A 20027-nucleotide genomic window follows, 5' to 3' on the forward strand; every position below is an offset into this window, starting at 1 on the left:
AGTAGTTTTTGAGAAATTAAGGTTCAAAATCTATACATATATAGAGACAATGTAATATATGGTTCTCAGAGATCAACAGATTAGATGGGATTGGCTGCCTCACATCAACAAAGATGGGTGGCAGCCATTTTATGACTCACAAATTCAGTCCCCTGTCCTGTGAAAATAATTGAACAGGCATATGGGGGTGGGGGCAAGGTAGGGATAACCAGACCCCTGTTGGCCTGGTTTGGTCCAAATAATTTAAAAAAAAAAAAAAAAAAAAAAAAAAAAAAAAAAAAAAAAACATCTTACATTGGACCGGCGGTTAAAAAAACAAAACAAAAAAAAACATGATATATACCTACAGATATACTTTTCTGAAGAAACTATAACTTGTGCCATTAAGTAACTTAGCCCATCAGTTATAGTTTCTTAACATAAGTATAACTTGAACTGCTGACTTTATATGGTTGTGTGGGTAAAATGTGAACACATATATAATATTCCTGTAATCTTTTCAGTGATATATATATATATATATATATATATAATAATAATGTCAGCAATTATGTCACTGACCATGTCATGGGTGATGTTATATGTGAGGTTATAAACAGTGCATTGCAGAGGAGTAAGTTACAGTTAACTCAGGTAAGTATAACTGCTGAATTTCTATGGTTTTGTGCATCTAAAATCTCAGTCTTACTATAACGTCACTATAATAATCTTTGTTTTTTTTGTTTGAATTTCTATGTCTTTTTAAAATTATATTTCCTAACTAAAACGTCCCAGCAGCCTTTGTTTTTTACTGAATATATATATATATATATATATATATATATATATATATATATATATATATATATATACATATACATATATATATATACATATATATATATATATATATACACACACACACACACATATACACACACACACACACACACACACACACAAGAAATGTTGCTGACAGCCATTACAGGAAATAAATATATAAAAAAATAAATTAATTAAAAAAAAAAAAAAAAAAAAAAAAAAAAAAATGGGGGCAAGGTATTGACACCCTGCCCCCTCCAGGTCCCATGGGGTAAAGGGGATGGAAACCCAGAGGGACCTTCCCTCAGGCCAGGTTGCATTGTTTATATAAGGGAAGGGGGCTCATCTCCTCTGCCAGAGCCATTATGGCTCCAGGGAGCCCATCCCTGGGGCCACATAACATACGAGTGGGCACACGATCCCAGTCCCCAGGCAGTTTTGGGTTCCGGGGACACCATGCCCGGGGCTCGCAGTATTCATTTATGGGAGGGGGTGCACAGCCCCCTCCGAAGGCCGCCTTCAGCCCAAACGAATAAATTAGGGGGAAGGCCACCCTCTGGAGCCAGTAAGGACCCCGGGGAGTCCACCCCCAAGACAAGATGCCCAAAAAAAAAAAAAAAAAGCAAGAGGAGAGGCCCTGCAAACCCTTTCTTGAGCCACTAATGGCCCAGGGATCCCATTCCCCGGGGCCGGCTCATATGGTGTGTTTTGGGAAGCCCCCTTGGACACAGCAGTTTACCGGCCTGCACTGGCGCGGGCAGACAAACTTGTGTTTGCTCCCATCTGGCAGAAGCATTTTCAAATCTCCCGCCACGCAGGAGCAAACACAAAGAGTTGTGATCGGTTTCCCTGGCCGCACCAATGCGGGCAGGGAAACAGACCAAAAGATTGCTCCGTCCCGGAAGGAGGAGCATAAATAGCTGCTCCCTTCAGATGGGAGCAATGTTGGCTCCCGCAGTATGCAGGGAGCAGTTTTAGTCCCCCTCCTTCCCCAACAAGTGTATGGTGGTTGCCCTTGGTGGGCACTAGAGCACCCAGCCATATTAAATGTGGCTTGGGCCAGTATAGGATCAGGGAGTGGGCTCGGTGGATCCCGTCCCTTTAAAAAACATACATAGCCCCGGGGCAAGCTCCTATAGCTGTTATAGGCCCCCAGACAGCCCACACTATTAAAAAAAGAATGATAAAATAAAAAAGGCCCTGTGAGATGGGGTCCCGAAGGCCATAATAGGCTTGTGAAGGGGCCATGTGCACCCTCCTTTTAAAATAAAATAAAAAAAGGCTTGGGGGAAGGGGTCCCCAGGGTCTAGAGAGGCTCCGGTAGGAGAAGAACTCGGCCCCACCACACCTTTAAAATATTTGTAGCCCTAGGGGATTGGGTCCGCAAGGCCATAAGAGGCGCTCTGGGGGATAGGGGCCCCAGGGCCTAATGAGGCTCAGGTAGGGAGGGCAAGCACCCCTCCTTTGTAGGTTTCACCTGCACGGCGCACACTTGCACGCTGTGCTTGCGAAGTCCTTTGTTAATGAAAAAAATCTTAAAAGGGGCTTGGGAACCCCTTACTTACCTGAACCTATTGTTTTCATTTGTCCCTCTAACTTACGTTCATTGGCTAGCACGTTCTTCTGCACCTGGATGCTTCCACTTCTGCCCGCTGTTACTTTGCCTACCTTGCCTGCTTGGCACTTGGACCAAGTAGAGGTTCTAGTCGCTTTTGGGCACTGGCCACTAGCTAGTGGCCAATGTTCATCCACTGTCTACACACCCTGAAGGTACTTTATTATTATTATTTTTTATTATCTGTCTTAACACACTCCATGCGAAAGCATTGGTTGGCCATCTGAGTCGAACGGATTGAAAAGAAGAAAATATGTGTGACATCTGTTTTCAAGACTTGTTGCTCATTAGAAATCTATGTCTGGAAGAATCTGAGTAGATTCTGTTGTCATTCTTTTAATTGCTCCACCCTTAAGTTTTTTTATTTTTTATTTCAACACTGGACCTGTGACAGCCTAATCTAAACTCCTTGGCGCGAGGGATCTTTCTTTCCAAACAACTTGTGAAACTCCCAAGCTTTTTGTGTACACAAGAAAATGGTCTGTGGTTTGCCCAAACGGTCACCTCATAGATTTTACCCTTGTCAATAAAGCTTTCACCCTCCGCTTTGGCAGGAATTCGCGGCATGCCATTTCTCAAGGTCAGGTTGCTGGGGCTGGCAGAGGGTTGGAATTAGGAAGGTGCAGTCATGGAAATCAGCAGTCTTCCTGCACACCCCCTCATCAACACCCGGCGCAGGATGCACCTCTATGGGAGCAGGATCCCCTTTACACTTAAGAGCTGTATGCATTGCCCACCTCACATGCAGATTCCATGACCCAGAAGACAAAGACTTGCTGGAGAGGTGTTTGTGCATCAATGTGCAAATTAATTACTTCTGACAAGAAGTGCCTGAAAATAAATTAGACTGCCGTTTCCATAGTTGTGCTTGGAGTGTGTAGCTCTGTGCATGAGTGACAGCCCAACCTGTGCTCTTCAGCCCCTCCTCCGCTACTAGAGCATACTTCTTATCTACAGTTTGTAAATATTTTAGGCCTGTTTTCACCTAAATTTTCCAACTCGTGATCACAAATTTAAGACTGTTGGCTGTGCATTTCACCGTTCAGTTCAAGTGTCTAGCCTCTGGTAATTTGGACTAGTGTTTAGCGAGCCTCATTGTCTCCCTAGTTACTCAAACAGTGGCTCTGGCAGCCCTGCCTGGCGGATAGGGACCAAGCTTTTAGCGGACTCCCTGTCACTATTGCGACCAGCGTGGCGCGCCACATTTGTAAATGTGCTCTTTGACCAAAATAGAGGTGGGGGGAAACGATGACAACTTTACGACGAGACAAAACCTTTTAAGAGCTGAGGTGTAACGGGTTATGTGATACAAACCAGGAGAAACATAGGCTGGGCCTGCTGAAATGTCATGACAGCAGCCTGGCAGAAAACACAATAGAGGCAGACCTCTCCTTGTGGCACTGCATCTCGCCTACTGACAAGGTAAAAACAAAAAGTAGTCATTTTTTTTACACTAATGCCAACGGACATACAATTAAATGTTGTACAAACAACATCTGTCATGTAGAGGTACTGTGGAGAGATTGGTCTCTCTTGCCAGCAGATCACAGAACCGCCATAACTGTAAAGTTCAAGAATATAATGCTGCAATTTTGCTTCACTGAGTAGAAAAAAATGTATTCAAAAGGTTCACATTCTGCATAATACTGTAGCATGGGAAGTTATTACTACAATTTGAATAACCCTGATTGATAAAACATTCAGACAAAAATGAAATTCAAAACCCCTGGCATTAGTGCAAAAATCCTAGTACTTGTACATAAAATTATAGCTAGTCGGGGACCAAGTGTTTATTAACCGGATCAAACTTAAGATCACATGCTAAGATGCTGGTAGAAGTGCACAGGCAAGTGGAAAGTTCTTCTTTTCACAGGCCTATAACTCTACAGGTCTTTGTATGAATAAAGGAAAAAAAAACATTGCTTTTTTTTTTTTCTTCTTCTTCTCAGGAAACTGTTCATAGCATAATATTCTAATGTGCGCCACTGCACTCCACTCTTCGCCACTGCACTCCACACTACCTCACTCTACTTTGCGCCACTCTACTATACACAATGGCACTCTGTGCCACTCTTCTCTGCACCAATACATGCCACTGTACTGTATGCCACTGCACTCTACGCCATTGTACTTCACACCACACTATTGTACTCTGCACTATTCTACTTTATGCCACTGCACTCTATGCCTCTGCACCACTCTACATAGGCCATGGCCCTCTATGTCACTGCACTCAACGTCACTACCCTCTAATCTGTGCAACTGCATTCTATGCCACTGCACTCTTCACACCACTCCATTTTGCACTACTTCATTCTATGGCACTCTAACCTAGTCTTCCCCACTCTACTCCACTGCATTCCATGCCACACTACTACGCACCAGTGCATTTTATGCCACTCTACTCTGCACCACTTTATGTCACTGCAATCTACGCCACTGCCCTCTACTCTGTACTAATCTAGTCTACACCACTGCACTCTGTGCCACTCTCCTCTACACCACTGCATTATGCACAACTCTATGTCACAGCACTCTACTCTGCGCCATTGCACTCAATGCCAATATACTCTGCACCACTCTATTTTACTGCACTCTATGCCAGTGCACTCTACTCTGCACCACTCTACACTAAACACCACTATACTCTCCTTTGCACTACTGCACTCTACGCCAATCTACTCTGCACCACTGCACTCTATGCCTCCGCAACATCACCACTCCACTCTACCTGTAAGTCACTCCATGCCACTCTACTCTGACACACCACTCCACACAATGCCACTCTAACACACTCCACAGTGCTACCCCACCCTATGACACTCCACTCTACCCACCAACCCCATTTACTCCACTGCACTCTTTACCACTCCATGCCAGTCCACACTACTCAATGCCACTCCAATCTACCCCATTGACCTCTACGCCACCCAACTCCACACAATCTATATGCCATGCCACGCAACTCTACCACACTATACTCCACACTGCTGTACAACATGGCTAAAAAACATCTGGCAAAGCCAATGTTCACGTAGGGGAAACCTACTGGTTTTGCCAATGCCTGTTTTACCTACATCACCCGATGGGGATGGGATCCCTGGGGGCTAAAAAGGCATGATTTCAACTGAGGCACTACGCTCAGGTCCTCACACAATGACCCAGATCATTAAGAATGAAAATCTCAGATAAACTGTCATGTCATTGCTATTTTTTGCCTTGACTGGCCTATCTTGTTAAATTTTTATCAACAAGTTGTGGGAGCCCTAGTCTCTAAAGGCCCCTAAACAGCTGACTGATGCCCTAAGAACAACCTCTTTCTGTGAACTAGGAGAGGGAAAATGCGTAATAGTCCACTCATCTCTAGTCCTATGGAGAAGTTCCTGTGTGACCCCCTTGAATTGAGCCAGGGCTTCCTTTCTTTCCAATCCTGCTGTGTGTAATGGTCTAGAACCCTGCTCTCCAGCCAGCTAACAGAATCTCTGTCCAATTGTGACCTACTCTTGAACCTCTGTTTCTGTGCTGTTGCCTTAGTGCCTCACACCAGCCTTGAGATTAAAGTACCCCTATGATATGCACCACGTACATGCACAAACTCCAGGTCTGATAATCGAGAACATAAATAATAACACATTTGATGCTCGAGTTCTGAAAGCCTTCTAGGCATAACACTGTCAACATTTTTTTTAAAGGAAACTAATAAATTATAATTGAACATATTCTCTGATTCAATAATTTAGTCATGAAAGATCACTTACTGGGCATGACTTAAATATAAGGCCTGTCGATGAATATCTTCTGGATCAATTTCTATAGGATTATGGGCAGCAATTTGATCTATGGACCACCTGAATTTCAAAGGAGTCTAAGAAAGAAAAATAAAATCGAAAGTTCAGTAAGTTGCAAGTATTTTCATTGCTGAAACTGCAAATGCAGCTAGGAAGTGGACAGTAGATAAAAAGCACTCTGTAGCGTGCCGAAAAATAGCCATAACACAGTAGTCAAACCATAAGACAAACTTTCACATTAGACTCATTCGTGCTGCATAATGCAGGAATAAAAAATATTTAATTTGAAATGACTAACATTTTATAACTATTTTCATACAAAATGCATTTACTCAGACTTGCATTGACAGAGGGTTCTTCAAAAAGTGCAAACTTGAATTTCTAACCCAAGTGCCAGTTTAATTTGCAGGTTGCACAAGGTTCATAAATAAACAGCTGAAGTTGCATAGACTTTCTATAGATAGTGGTTACTGCAACAATCAATTGTGGCTCTAGTTTTGCAAGCATCAAATACCCCCTACAGTCCCCTCACTCCACTCTCTCCCTAACCCAACATCTACAAAAGAAACTCACATAAGGCGATGCTGTCTGGTGGGTATATTGATGACCAGAGTTTAACACAAAACTTCCCTTTTGCTGCAGTACACTGGGCAGATCACCAGTCTCCTCTGTCTCAATGTCCTGTCCTGTCCTGCCAATACAGGAGGCTCCAAGAAACAGGTTCCAACTTTATTTTTACAACCATCTTAATACTTTGAAAGAAATGACCACTCCAACACCTTGGAAGCACCTAGAATCTCTGAGGCAATTTACATTGAGGCACTGTGTTATACAAGAATCCTCATTTATTAGCTCACAAAGATATATCTACAGGAGCTGTATATGAATGTTCACTTCTTGGCCATCCAGGGTGAAAGGCTGTTTGGGAAATTGTTAAGTAGGTATGGCTGATACTGGTTCTGTACACAGCTGAGACCAGTGGACTCTCTGAGCAAGAGTACTGAGCGTTCGATAATGCCCTATATCTATAGGCTGTTTATGATTATTTAATAAAATAAAGAAGCATTGTTAAGTTACTGGAACACACTCTGGTCATTTGTGAAGTGTGATGTAAAGTGGACCTTTTTTGATTTGGACTCTAAAGTGTAAGTTCTTTGCAATCGAAAACATATTAATCTGCTTTTCAGCATTAGGGAAGCTTTGCACTTGGGCTCCACTGGAGATGCGTACATTTTTTTTATAGTGAAAGAATATACATTGTGCGATAATTCCTGAAACCACAGTTGTATTTTTAACACTTTTCTGCACAATTCATTCCAAAGCACAGCTCAGTACCTCACACAATGACACACATGATTAACAATGAAATTCTCAGACAAATTGCCCAAGACATAGTATCACCCTTTCTTTTTTGCCTGTCTTGTCTGTCTTTTTACATTTTTGACAACAATTTGTAGGAGCCTTAATCTCCAAGGGTCCCTAAGCTGCTGACTGATGCCTTAGGTGCAATCTCTTTCTGTGAGCTGGTAGAGGGGGCATCCCAATTCGCCTTCAATTGTTAAGTAGGCATGGCTGATGGCTGGGACGAATAGTGATGGAGAAAAGTTTTTTTCTTAACAAGCACACACTGGCTATGTCAGGACCTGGAGATGAAAATTATGCATCTTTACCTCACTGGAACACTTCTTTCTTTGCTGCTCAGCGTGCAAATAAGTGTTCCGTTTTTCTTGGGTTTACATCTCTGTGCGGTAAATCTTGTGTACTATCCTCAAGACGCTATTTGTGACACTGCGTTCCTGCACGGTTTTCAAGTGTAGCTGGGTTGGGATGTGGGGGCAGGATGTCCTCTAGAGCGATGCACAATGTCCAACAGGTGCCAAAGGAAAACATCATTTTGTTTCAGTCAGAGTGTGGGTCTCAGTTCCCCACTCCTTTCATTTTTGGTTTTCCCAATAAATAGCCAAATCACTGTAGAGTGCATCTACTCCACACTTGGTAATTAATTCATTGCCTATGGTGGCCACTCATTAGGGAGCAGAGGAGATTTACTATTTGCTGAGCCGAAGTGGCTGTGTGGTGTGGCAGAGGATGCAGTGCAGCGCAGTACCCGGTTCACCTTTTCACAGCCCTGCCATAGGAGCCTGTCCCAGAGGAACTTGTGATGCTTCTTACTGGTTTGTAAAGTGATGAACCCTCCAGTTATTTACCTTTAGTGGATGGGTCTTTGTAAGTTACTCCTTTACAGAAGGAAACAAGTTTTTGTAACTTTACCCAATCTATCAGTATCTGCCTATAAGGGATGGCTTAGGACAGGGTGCTTCCCTAGTGGGGGCAGAGATTCTGTTGAACCACTGCCCAGATGGAAGTGAAATGATTGGCCCTTATGACCTCAGAAGCCTAGGTCACTGAGGTGCATGCAAGAAAAAGAGGTAAGAGAAATAGTGAAATCCTGCCGATACACCCAGATGCTTACGAGCATCTGAAACCTCGTTACTGTCCGGACTAGGGACTGTGAAAAAAAATGCCTTTAGCAGTCAGCCAGTCCCATTTCAGGGCGGAGGCCCAAGAAAGTATTCACATATATGAAGCTCTAAACAAGAAGGCAGGTTTATGTCAAATGCAAAGAAAGGACAATCTTGCTCTACAAGGAATAAGGAGTTTTTTTTATTGACAGAAAATTGAGAATATCGACGATTAGAGACGTGTGTGCACCTACTGAATATAAGCAATTTTCTCGGGGCACCTCCTACTTTTGTATATACTTGTCTATTCTACATTATGGCTGTGTTTTGCTGCATAAGGTAGCAGGGTTATGCAGCTGATCTTTGATAGTAATTGAAGCTAGGGGTAAAAAAAGAAATTTGCATGATTAACAGAGTGTGCTATGTTTATGTTTGTAAATCATTTGACACAAGTTTATGACATCTGCTCAGAAAAGGAGCCCTTTCACAAGGAAGAGGAGGTAGAGGGGAAGCACAGAGGATTCAGAAAAAGAAGATGGTTGGGTCCAGCCTAGGTGTTTTTCCTTATACCAGGACTGAGGCAGGGCCTGTAAGGTATTCCTCAGACAATGGGGGGGCCATGAGGCAGCAGAGGATGAAGATGGTGCAATGTTTCAGCTGAACAATATGTACAATCATCTATCGTCGGATTAGAAGGCTCACTAAGTTGGCAAACGACTGCATAAACCGTTGGGTAAGGATGCCCAAGGCCTATTTAGAGCAGAATGCCATAGTCAACCAATGCATGGCAAAGTAGAAGTCACACAAGGGATTGACATCAAGATCCTAGTCTTCCTGTCGAAATCAGTAACGGACCTAAAAAAAAAAAAAAAAGATCTAAACATTCCAGGAAAGCAAGCAACTATAAATTAGGTATTGCAACCCTCTCACATGTATTTTTAATATGCAACACTCATTGCTAATCAAGGTTGATAATAAGCTAGGGGATCTCACAGCTGGAGGAGGCAATGGATGCCTTCCTGCAAGAGTGGGTAAGCATCCAACTAGTTTTCCCCTTTCTCGTGATGATATAATGCGTGGCAGCACAGATGATGAAACAAAGAGCAGAAATGATTTAGTTAACACCGTTTTGGAGAGCTTTAATTATGTATCCAGTTCTTCTGGCTCTTTGAGGCTTTCTTCAAACCTTTTTAACACAAGTGATTCTGGCAAATAACCAAGGCCAATGTCATTCTCTTGTTCAAGAGAAGCATCTATGGTAGAAGTAGAGGATTACTGAAAACAATGGATATTCTCACGCCTATCAGCATACTCTGCCTAACTTCAGAGGGCTTGGCTGAAAGGGACTATAAGACATATAGATTTGCCTGGTTCAGATGAAACAGCTGGTGTTTTTAAAGTAGAGTCTCAAGCCTATGGGGGAAGGAATTTTTCAGATCTTGAATTTCTGGTCTCAGCTGGCAAAACCTGGCATGGTTATAGGATGGTCAAGTAATAGGAAAATGAAGATTTTCAGCAGTCCATTAGGCAGGAGCACATTCACCAGTTGGCAAAAAACCACGTTTTGGCCAAAAGATTCATTATGCAGGTAAGTGTTCCGTTTTAAGCAGAAAATAATTAATTGCACAATATATATAAGTAACAGAACGCACCTGCAATGTTTAAATAAGTCTAGACATATTTAAACATTGCCAACTTAATAGAATAATTGTGGCAACATTTGAGGGGGAAATGGGACGGCATTAAAAAGTTTGAATCCCACTCCTACAATATTACCATAGAGACCATCAGGCCGACAAGCTAAGAGTGCAGAATACCAAACTCTGTTAAGATAAAAATTAAAAAACAAATATCTTACCGCTGAGGTTCTGCAGGCCTTAAAGATGGTAGGGCTAGATACAGTTGGCTCATGCAAGCTGTAGTAATCACTTGGACTTTCGAAAGGATTGAGAATTGCAGTCCAACCAGGAGTCTCTGGTGTCAACCGATCATTAGGTTCTTTTGTTTCACTCATCTCTGTAGATTTACAGACGTGGTTCCAAACAGATCAACGTAGAGTCTTAAATTTAGAAGAGACAAATTAGTTTTACCCTCATTCCCAACTCAACTTTAATACTGAATGATAAAAAAAAAAAACACAGAAATAAGTCAAGCAACAATAGAGTAACAACTCAAATTGTAAGATTTTTCATTTAAAAAAAAAAACAAAAAAAAAAAACACACACAAAACTAGCTATTTTGCAAGAGGAGGGCTGGGTTAGTGCCCACCAATATTCACATACAATCTTCTGGTCTCTGACTTACCAGACAATTGACTTGTCAGCACGCAGTCTAGGTGTTTTGGAGAATAGTACTGGTGAGCAGGTGGGAGGGCACACTGAACCAGAATCTGTAAACCATGATCCAAAAAGGCAAGGGGAGGCAAAATGGCATTCCATCCCTGCGTACGAGCAGGTGTTTGCAGCTTGAGCCCTTAAACAGTAAATTATGTTTTGGGGGATTTGCTCAGACAGCAGGGTATCTGGCCACACAGTACTGCCTGATAATGGGGTGAAATCTGCTGCCAAAAAAAAATAATCATATTTCAAGAAGAGACTTATCAAGCACCAAAAGACTACACCCAAATATTCAAAATGATGTGATTAGTGAAAAGAATAGGGAAAATGCACAGTTTACATAATGTTTCTTTTCAAAATGGGTGGAATGCTCGGAGGGCAAGTGAAAGAATCAGCAGCATCAATTATTTAAGGAAAAAACTGCAACATGAATACTGTCACAATCCAGTACGTTCACTCCAGACATCAGCATTCGCAAACATGTCCCCTCCACTTCGAAGAGTTTGTCTAAATCAGAACCACCAACTTGTGGTTACTGTGCTGCCTGTCCATTAGTAGGGGACAGTGAAAGAGGATCTGTGGACTCAAAAGCCCTACAACCCGTCTGCTCAGTTCCACTAGAACTTGAAGAGTCCGGATAAAAAAAATCTTGTGTGCCTTTTGGCAGACGTCTTGGATTGTGCAGGATTTCTGAAATCCATAAATCTCGCCACTAGTCTTGGGAAGGCTCCTACATAAAAAGGGAGCCACGCCCAGATTCAACCACTAGCCAAGGCTTTACTCTCTGAAGGCAGCAGGGCAATTGATGTGGTCAGAAGAGTAGTCGCCCATTAACATTTGTAACAAGAGGTTTTGCACCTAAAATAAACAACATGCACTGGCTGGGACGTCCCTATGAGGGCTCATTTGAAGCTTCAATCCCAGGCAGGGCTCCAGGAGGCAGGATCCATTATCTCGAATAAACCGCTAAATTGCTCGGTGTGCATGGATTAAAAGAATGTGTAGAGCTCCAGTGGGCGAAGAGTGAGAATCCCTTGTACATGCTCTCCTAGGCCCATGTTGCAAAGTACTTGGGTAGGGTAACTGCAGGGCTGGGGAGGGCTAGTATGCTTGCCCGCATGAAAGAACTGTGACCAGGTTATGGGTAAGAGCTCTGTTATCCCCAAGGGAGATATATGCCCCACACTTGTCTCATTTTTCCATCCCACCGAAACTCGAAGTGGCCAGGACAAGGGCCCGCTGGCCCAGGAAGGTCTCCCCTTTTTGCTCGGGATAAGAAGCACTGACCAGGCAGGCCTCCTCAGGTCAGAGCTGTGGCTGGGCTCTGGGTTGAAAGCCACTGACCCTGTGCTCCCTTCTCCAGCCAGCCCGCCATGCCACAAAGTGCCAGGGAGAGGGACCAGCAGGCACCGGGAGCCCTTCCCTGCTTGGATGGTTTGGAAACTTTGAGGGGGCCCAGGGTCAGACCTCCGTGACACCCCCTTTCCCCTCTCTCCCTCCCCGGTCCAATAGCCCTTTGCTTGACACCCAGCCTGGGCTTTGAGAACGTGGGCCTCAGAGTCCCTGCCCCCTCCAAGGGCAAGTGGATTCTTTTTTCATACAATATGGCGCCACCAGATAGTTTACCTTCCATCTGGCCATCCAAGCCCAGGACATCTGTATTCTTGAGTGTGCCTAGATGACCAGGGTGCCCTAAAGTCCAGATAGGACTCTTTTGACTTTGAGCCCAGCCAGTGCCCCAGGGAGATAATTACATTAAAATGATTTGATTTATACAATGATGACTGAAGCAGGATCCATTGCACATATCACACTAGTGAAAATAAGTGAGTAAGTGGGAAGCTTGTTGGTGCACAGGTCCCGGAGACCAGTCAACGTTTACTCCCCAGTGGAAATAATTACTCAATATTAACACAAATGACTCCACACACAATCTTAATAACAAAAAAAGGTTGAAACCGGCCCCTGTTGTCTCAAGGCAGGGTTAATATGGACTTCTTCATATAACTCCACAACTCTTTAAGGTAATCACTTAAGAGAAATCTTGTTCTTTACTTATTTTCTTCATAAAACAGCTTCTTTAGACTGTAGCCAACATGTTTCATCCCTCATGGCTACTTCAAGGCTGAAGTGGATATATTTATGTGGGTGTTAATCCAAAAGGTCCTGTTGTCTTTATTATTAGATCTGTGTTATTGTCAGATGGCGTCCCATGCAGTGTTAACAAAACACAGCTCAGATGAGCTAAGGCTTCTGAAGTAGTCTGACCAGAGTGGATGGGGTTAGGTGGTGCTACTGCTGAATGCCGTATGGTGGTCCAGGCCAGCAGGACCATCTGTTGTCTTTTGCACCCATTGCATTTCCACAACAGCTCGGAACAGTCGTTCCATGGAGTGGCCCCATATGCCCAGGCTGAGACACAGCATCCCTATGCCCTGCTCAAATTGTGCTTTGACCCAATTCTTCCTACGGTTGTTGCGCAATAAGCTGGGACCACCTGTCTGAGTGCCACTACTCTGTGCTCCTCCTCCCCCATATCCAAAGAAGGAGCTCCTAACAATTGTGAAGGTTAGTTTGGGAGCACAAAGCTCTTCCTCCCATCCAGCAGGTGCAGCTACCTGGTTGATCCAGTATGTAGCATATGCTTGTCCTAAAGATTAAGCCATTCATGTGTAAGTATGCAAGGCCAGTACAGTGAAATTGCAAATGGCTCATTCAGTCTTATTTCATGGCTCATTAGATCATTTAGTGCAGAGAAGACGATCAAATCTCGACTATCTAAAGGAAATAAACTTGTAACAAGACTTGCAAATGTGAACCTTCGGAAGGATCATTAATGGCAAGGTGACCCGAACAACTGATGGCGAAAGCCTGAACCTTCGGCCACCTCCCAGACAGAACCCAAGTGTAGGAAGCTGCCTCTTTATATGATATATCAAAGTGAGAAATATTGTGCAAAGAGTCTAGGGGTTCCCTTACTAGTGAACAGGGGCTTGGCTAGCAATCCCAAGATTCTCTTTTAGGGGTAGCAGCTTTAGGCTTATCACCGAGGAATGTTAGACACCTGCAAATACACAGTCAATAAATGAGATAGAGGACTCAATAAGGAAATCCACACCAATTTACAAAAATAACAAGTATCTTTATTTATGATTTGGCGCCAGAATCAATATGAAAGCAAAGAATCACGACTCTTGGGTTCAAGCTTCTGCAAATATTTGCATCTAATTAGAGAGCACTCTGGGAGCATTACATGCAGCCTCCCACTGTTAAACTTTGCAAACGTGTGAAGACTTTTTTTTTATGGAACTGCTGGCATTAGTGCACTCTGAGCTTACAGCATGTACTTAGAGCGCTCACCCTAATAATAAAGGCTTTCCATTAATGAACCATAAATAGAAGCTCTTACAGCAATGTCTGGGCCCAGGATGGGTGTTTGGGTTTAGTCTTCAGTGACTGTTTCACCTAGGACATTCTGTTGGGCCACTGGAATTAGAGGAAACAACAAGGTTCCGGAGCTACTAACTGATTGAGCCAAAAGAAGTAATTGCCTAACATATAGTGAACATCATCTGAAGAGCAGTCAAGGTGAACAAAGGAAACACGAAGTGTTCACCAAAAATGGTACTGCTATTATGATCAAGGTTTCAATCCGTTATGAAAAGTCATGAAATTCCCTTCAACAAGCATGTGAAATTAAAGTCAATTATTACAGTGCACTCTCTCAGGAAATGTAAACTCTCACAAGCTGTTGCACTGTGAAAGTTTATGGTTTCATCGTAGGTTTTCTGGGACTGTGGCTTCAAATGAAACAACGCTGTTTTAACTGATCTAGGACTGCACATGTCATTCCCATCAAAGAAGAGTATATGCTTTACTACCATGATTGAAACTTTAACCATGGACAATTAATAGATTAGCAAAGTTCAAACATGGTTCATGGATTCATACGTTTTGTTTCAACCTGCATGTTAAAGCTAGAAATGTTGAAAAATGTCTAGTATTACAAGTTTGTGTGAATTTAGATATATTATATCGTTATATTTAGAGGTGATGTTAAATATGTTAGGGACAGATGTTATTAGGATTTGGAAAGTCGCTTTTGAATGTAGATTAGAATGCACAACAGGGAACTAGTTGAATAAATAGTGGGTGACTATAGATTAGAATACACATTCGTCACTTTGTTGAATAAATCTTAATATACACACACACATAATCAGTACAGGGCACATTATTGTAAGTTAATTATATGCTAACCAAACTTTACTTTGCAAGGGACATTCATAATCAAAGGTGCCAGAAGTGTGGCAAGAAATCAGCAATACTGAATTGCAGAGAAGTACTGGAGGGCAATCTGTGATTAATGTTTCAGTGATGCTAACTTTAAGTATATTTGTACTCTGGGACAATCTTTGTGTTGGAAGCATGTCCGATTTGACGCTGATGTGGCAGCAATAGTAACCCAGAATGAGCCACTAACAGGTGGTACAAGAATAGCCAAATGCCTCCTTATCTAGTTAATGACACACATGAATGGATGAACAATACTCCCAATGTCCATACTTATTTTCTAGGGAAAGCACAGTCAAGGGAATCAGGCTTGTCAATCAGTGGAGGACCTTGGGTTAGCAGTGAGAAGCCACTACTCATAATGTTATTCACATAACTGGTAAGGGGGAGGCGCATGTGGGGGGTAGAGCCCTGTGGGGCTCTCGCTTCACAATCCAAGTACCTTCCGGGGGCCAACCGCTCCATGGATAGTGCGAGTTTAAATAGGGCTGATCACTCGTCAAACAATAACGAAAGTGTCCTATGGCATTCTCAGGGAGGACAGAAACTTTGCGCAGATTAAAAGAGCAACAGCTCATGGGTGTGGCCAACCCCAAACTAAGATGGCCGCTTTCTAACAAGGCTCCGATTGCCTAACTAGCTTCATCCCTGAAATATCTTGTGCTGTAACACGCTACAGTGGCATCAACTATCTGTTGTGTGCCCAGAGGCCACCATCGCCGCGGCTTACTACTACAGTGACTGCCAACCCAGAGGAAGCCTGTGAGTGTTCAGAGAGAACCACAATGCGGAGCTCGGGCTGCCAGAGCATCTTGCTGGGCCAGTCGGCGCCCCATGAGGGGCAGATTGGGTGGCCTCCCCCACTGCGACTTATAACGCGCGGGGGTGCTGCGGATTGGCGGGTGAATCCAGTGGTACAGTATACTCAGCACCCACCCCGGAACCCTCCTTAAGACAGACTGCTTTTGTCATCGCTGCAGCTGGTGAGGGCTGTTGAGATCCAAAACAGACCACAAGGATGAAAAGCATGCTGGCCAGGCCCTCCCGGCCCAGTGTGACACAGAGTGAGCAGCCCGAGTGGGGTGATTTATGGTGCACATTAAGCAGACGTCTATACTTGGCCAGTGATGCCTCCCCCTGTTTAGATTGAAACGGTCCGTATAATTGACAGAAAGGAGAAGCACGAGGGAGACATAAGTAGTAACAGATCGCTACCTGAAAGCGACGCTCTTAATCCCGGTACTGGGAGGCCGCACTGACTTACTTGATGCTCACCCCACCGGCCACAGGCAAAATGATACTCAAGCCCGTACTATACGATTCTGAGCAGTACCATATGCTACAAAGGAGGAGGGGACCCTCAATGACATATGGGAAATTCCCCTGGGACACAACTCCTACCAGCTGAACGCAAGTGCCACCCCTCCTCTCCTCCTCATGGGATTACACCACAGCTTCTGAATCTCACTGGGCAAAACAAGTCCATGTTATACACCTGACAACAACTCTCATAAGGGGCGGGGAACTGGGTAGTGGGAAAACCGACCAGTCGCCGAGGGTTTCATAATAATCCCCAAGCTGGCGGGGCGAGTACCACAGCATCTCCTGTGTCATCCCCCCTCTGCTTTCTCCTGCTCTTCAACGGTGTGAGGATCTTGATCCCCAAAAATGAACAGACCTGTGATGTCACCATGACCGGAGATATGGGAGGACAAATCGTACAACAGACCAAGCTGGAGGGGTACACACTCCCAAAGGAGATCCGAGGCAGAAAAGCCCCCGAATCTCACCGCAACAACACAGACCCAGGCCTCGCCCGAGACGGGACCCCTCTCATTCTCCAAGATATCATGGAGGCTATCCAAGGAGTCCATGCCTCCCTAGAGTCCAGAATCGACTTAGTAACAATGGAAGTGTCATTGATGAGAACTGATCAGTGCAACATAAGCACTCGTGTGAGAGAAGTTGATTACTCTACTACCTCCCTCCAGACAGACACTATAAAGTTAAAGACGCAAGTCAGTGAGCTACAAACCCTTACTACCAAACTACAGGCCAAACTGGAGGATTGTTAAAAATGGGGTCTTTGGTTGGCAGTCAGGTTACCCCCTGTCCAAGCAAGGACCCTCACGCTAGTCAGGATAAGTCGCACACAATCCGAATTATCCTGTGCCCACCCTCTGGTAGCTTGGCACTGAGCAGTCAGGCTTAACTTAGAAGGCAATGTGTAAAGTATTAGTGCAATAAATCATGCAATAACAAATAATAGTACAAGAAAAATACACCACACAGTTATAAAAAAATATATATATTATTTATCTGGTAATATGCAGGTCAAAATGATCAAGAATCAATAAGTATACGTTAAAATATCACTTTAAAAATGATATGAAGTGTCTTTAGTCTTTAAAAAGCAACAAGTGTCTCTTGCAAGCACCAAGTACCTGGTTTGAGTTCAAATTCCCTGCAAGGGACCGCAGAGGAGGAGTTGCATGGAAAACTGGGAGGTGTGCGTTGATTTTTCCAGTGCTCACAGACAATGCGTCATTGAGTTTTCACGCAGGGGAGGCTTGGCATCGATTTCCAGTGCATAGACTGGGATCTTCTTTGGGTCGCGGGGTTTTCGGACGCCCGGGGACAATGCGTTCAACTCCTGGGCGTGTAGGACGAAGTCACAGGGGCTGCGGCAATCCCTCTCAGGAAGTCAGGCTGCGTCGTTCTGGCTCGGCTTTGCGTCGATCCAGTGGGCCGTGCATCAAATTTCCGATCCCAATGCTGGTGCTGCGTCGTTCTCCTCTTCGGGAAGTCAGGCTGCGTCGCTCCGGTACGGCATGTGGTGATTTTCTCACCGCGATGCAGGCTATGCGGCGTTTCTTGCAGGCTGTGCGTCGATTTTCACCGCACAAGGAGTTCTTTTGCAGAGATGTAGTCTTTTTGATCCTGAGACTTCAAGGAACAGGAGGCAAGCCCTATCAAAGCCCTTGGAAGCACTTCTCAGCAGAGCCAGAGGAAAGCAAGGCAGCAGGGCAACAGCAGGGCAGCAGTCCTTCGCAGAAAGCAGACAGGTGAGTCCTTTGGGCAGCCAGGCAGTTCTCTTGGCAGGTTGCAGGTTGCAGGTTCTGGGTTTCTTCTCCAGTGGTATCTTGTCCAGAAGTGTCCGAGTTGGTAGGGGCAGGTCTCAAAGCAGTGTAAAACGAATTTAGGAGTTTTACACTACCAGGACATTTGGAACACACATGTTAATGTCCTACCTTTTATGTACATAGAACCCTGCCCTATAAGCTACCTAGGGCCTACCTTAGGGGTGACATATGTAGAAAAAGGGGAGTTTAAGGCCTGGCAATTACTTTTAAATGCCAAGTCAAAGTGGCAGTGAAGCTGCACACACAGGCCTGCAATGGCAGGCCTGAGACACGGTTAGGGTGCTACTTATGTGTGCGGCACAAACAGTGCTGCAGCCCACTAGTAGCATTTAATTTACAGGCCCTGGGCACAAGTACTGCACTTGACTAGGGACTTAAAAGTAAATTAAATAAGCCAATCAGGTATGAGCCAATGTCACATTGGTTATAAGGAGAGAGCATATGCACTGTAGCACTGATTAGCAGTGGTAAACTGTGCAGAGTCCTAAAGCCATCAAAAATGAGGTCAGAAAAAGAGGAGGAAGGCAAAAGATTTGAGGGTGACCCTGCAGAAAGGCCACTTCCAACACTGATCGAATGAGGAACAACATTCGTATCGTAGGAGTACCCGAGTGCTCTGAAGGGCCACCCGTCGACTTATTTGTCCAAGATCTCATCCACAAGGAACTTTAGCCGAGAGGGCTTTCCAAGTTCTTTTCAGTAGAAGATGCCCACTGCGTCCCTGGTATGGCTCCACGTCCTGGGACACACACCACCTCACCCCAACCCTCCCCCCCTTCACCCATCCCACACCCAAACACTCCCCCCTCCTCTCGGATTATAGCCAACATCTTCAACTTCCGAGACATGGGTGTGATTTTACAGATGTCTCCAGTGCCCCGCCAGCCCACTATGACAGTGCAACTATAGCCTTTCGGGACTTCATGATACAGGTACAACAAATGCGGCACAGTTTTCTGGAGGTTAAGAGAGCCCTAAGGGAACATGAAATAAATACTCAATGATCTTCTTTGCAATACTGCAAGTAATGGCTCAGTGGAGTGCATGGTATTTTGAGACATCGCAAGACACCTGGGACTCCCTTGAGGGATGGCGCACTGCAGGAAAACCGCAGCAAATGTTATGCCCAAGACAACAACAACAGAAGTTTAACAAACTGCTTCAGGAGACTGGTGGAGAAACACAGAGCGACCGGAGAACCTCACCGGAACTGAAACGACCTAAACCCTCCCAGGAGACAGGAAATGAGACAGCTCCACAAGCCACTTTTTCCTATTGCAACCAACTTGGTGATTATTTTGTACATCCAGGGGCATTCTAGCCCCATGACCTATGGCCTGTAATCACCAGACCTAAAAGTCTCACCAGAATGTATGAAACGGCAAGAGCATGGTAAAAGCTTTCCTTTACAAGGGTGAAGGACAGGGGATATTCGAATGTTGGCAACAGCCACCTTTCGTCGAGTATGTTGAGTTGGGGGAAATAGGTGCTCTGCATAATTGGGGTGGTGGGTAGTTTTAGATCCATCATGCAGGGAGGGGGGATTGGTTTGGCTACGTTCTAATTTTGTTTGACATATTGTATTCAAT

At 44.3% G+C, this 20027-nt stretch overlaps 1 protein-coding gene across 2 annotated transcripts in view; it reads right to left on the reverse strand.

The window, feature by feature from the left end:
- BORA (BORA aurora kinase A activator) overlaps positions 1-20027 on the reverse strand; it is a 335860-nt gene that overhangs the window by 240597 nt on the left and 75236 nt on the right. For both annotated transcript variants that reach the window (XM_069205289.1, XM_069205288.1), the window contains exons 2-3: positions 10525-10725; positions 6175-6281 (exon numbers count right to left, since the gene is read on the reverse strand). In XM_069205289.1, the coding sequence (XP_069061390.1) occupies positions 6175-6281; positions 10525-10680 (263 nt within the window). In that variant the 5' untranslated portion in view covers positions 10681-10725. The remainder of the gene's footprint in view (positions 1-6174; positions 6282-10524; positions 10726-20027) is intronic.

This window comes from Pleurodeles waltl, chromosome 8 (assembly GCF_031143425.1).
Source record: "Pleurodeles waltl isolate 20211129_DDA chromosome 8, aPleWal1.hap1.20221129, whole genome shotgun sequence".
Lineage (NCBI taxonomy): Eukaryota > Metazoa > Chordata > Amphibia > Caudata > Salamandridae > Pleurodeles > Pleurodeles waltl.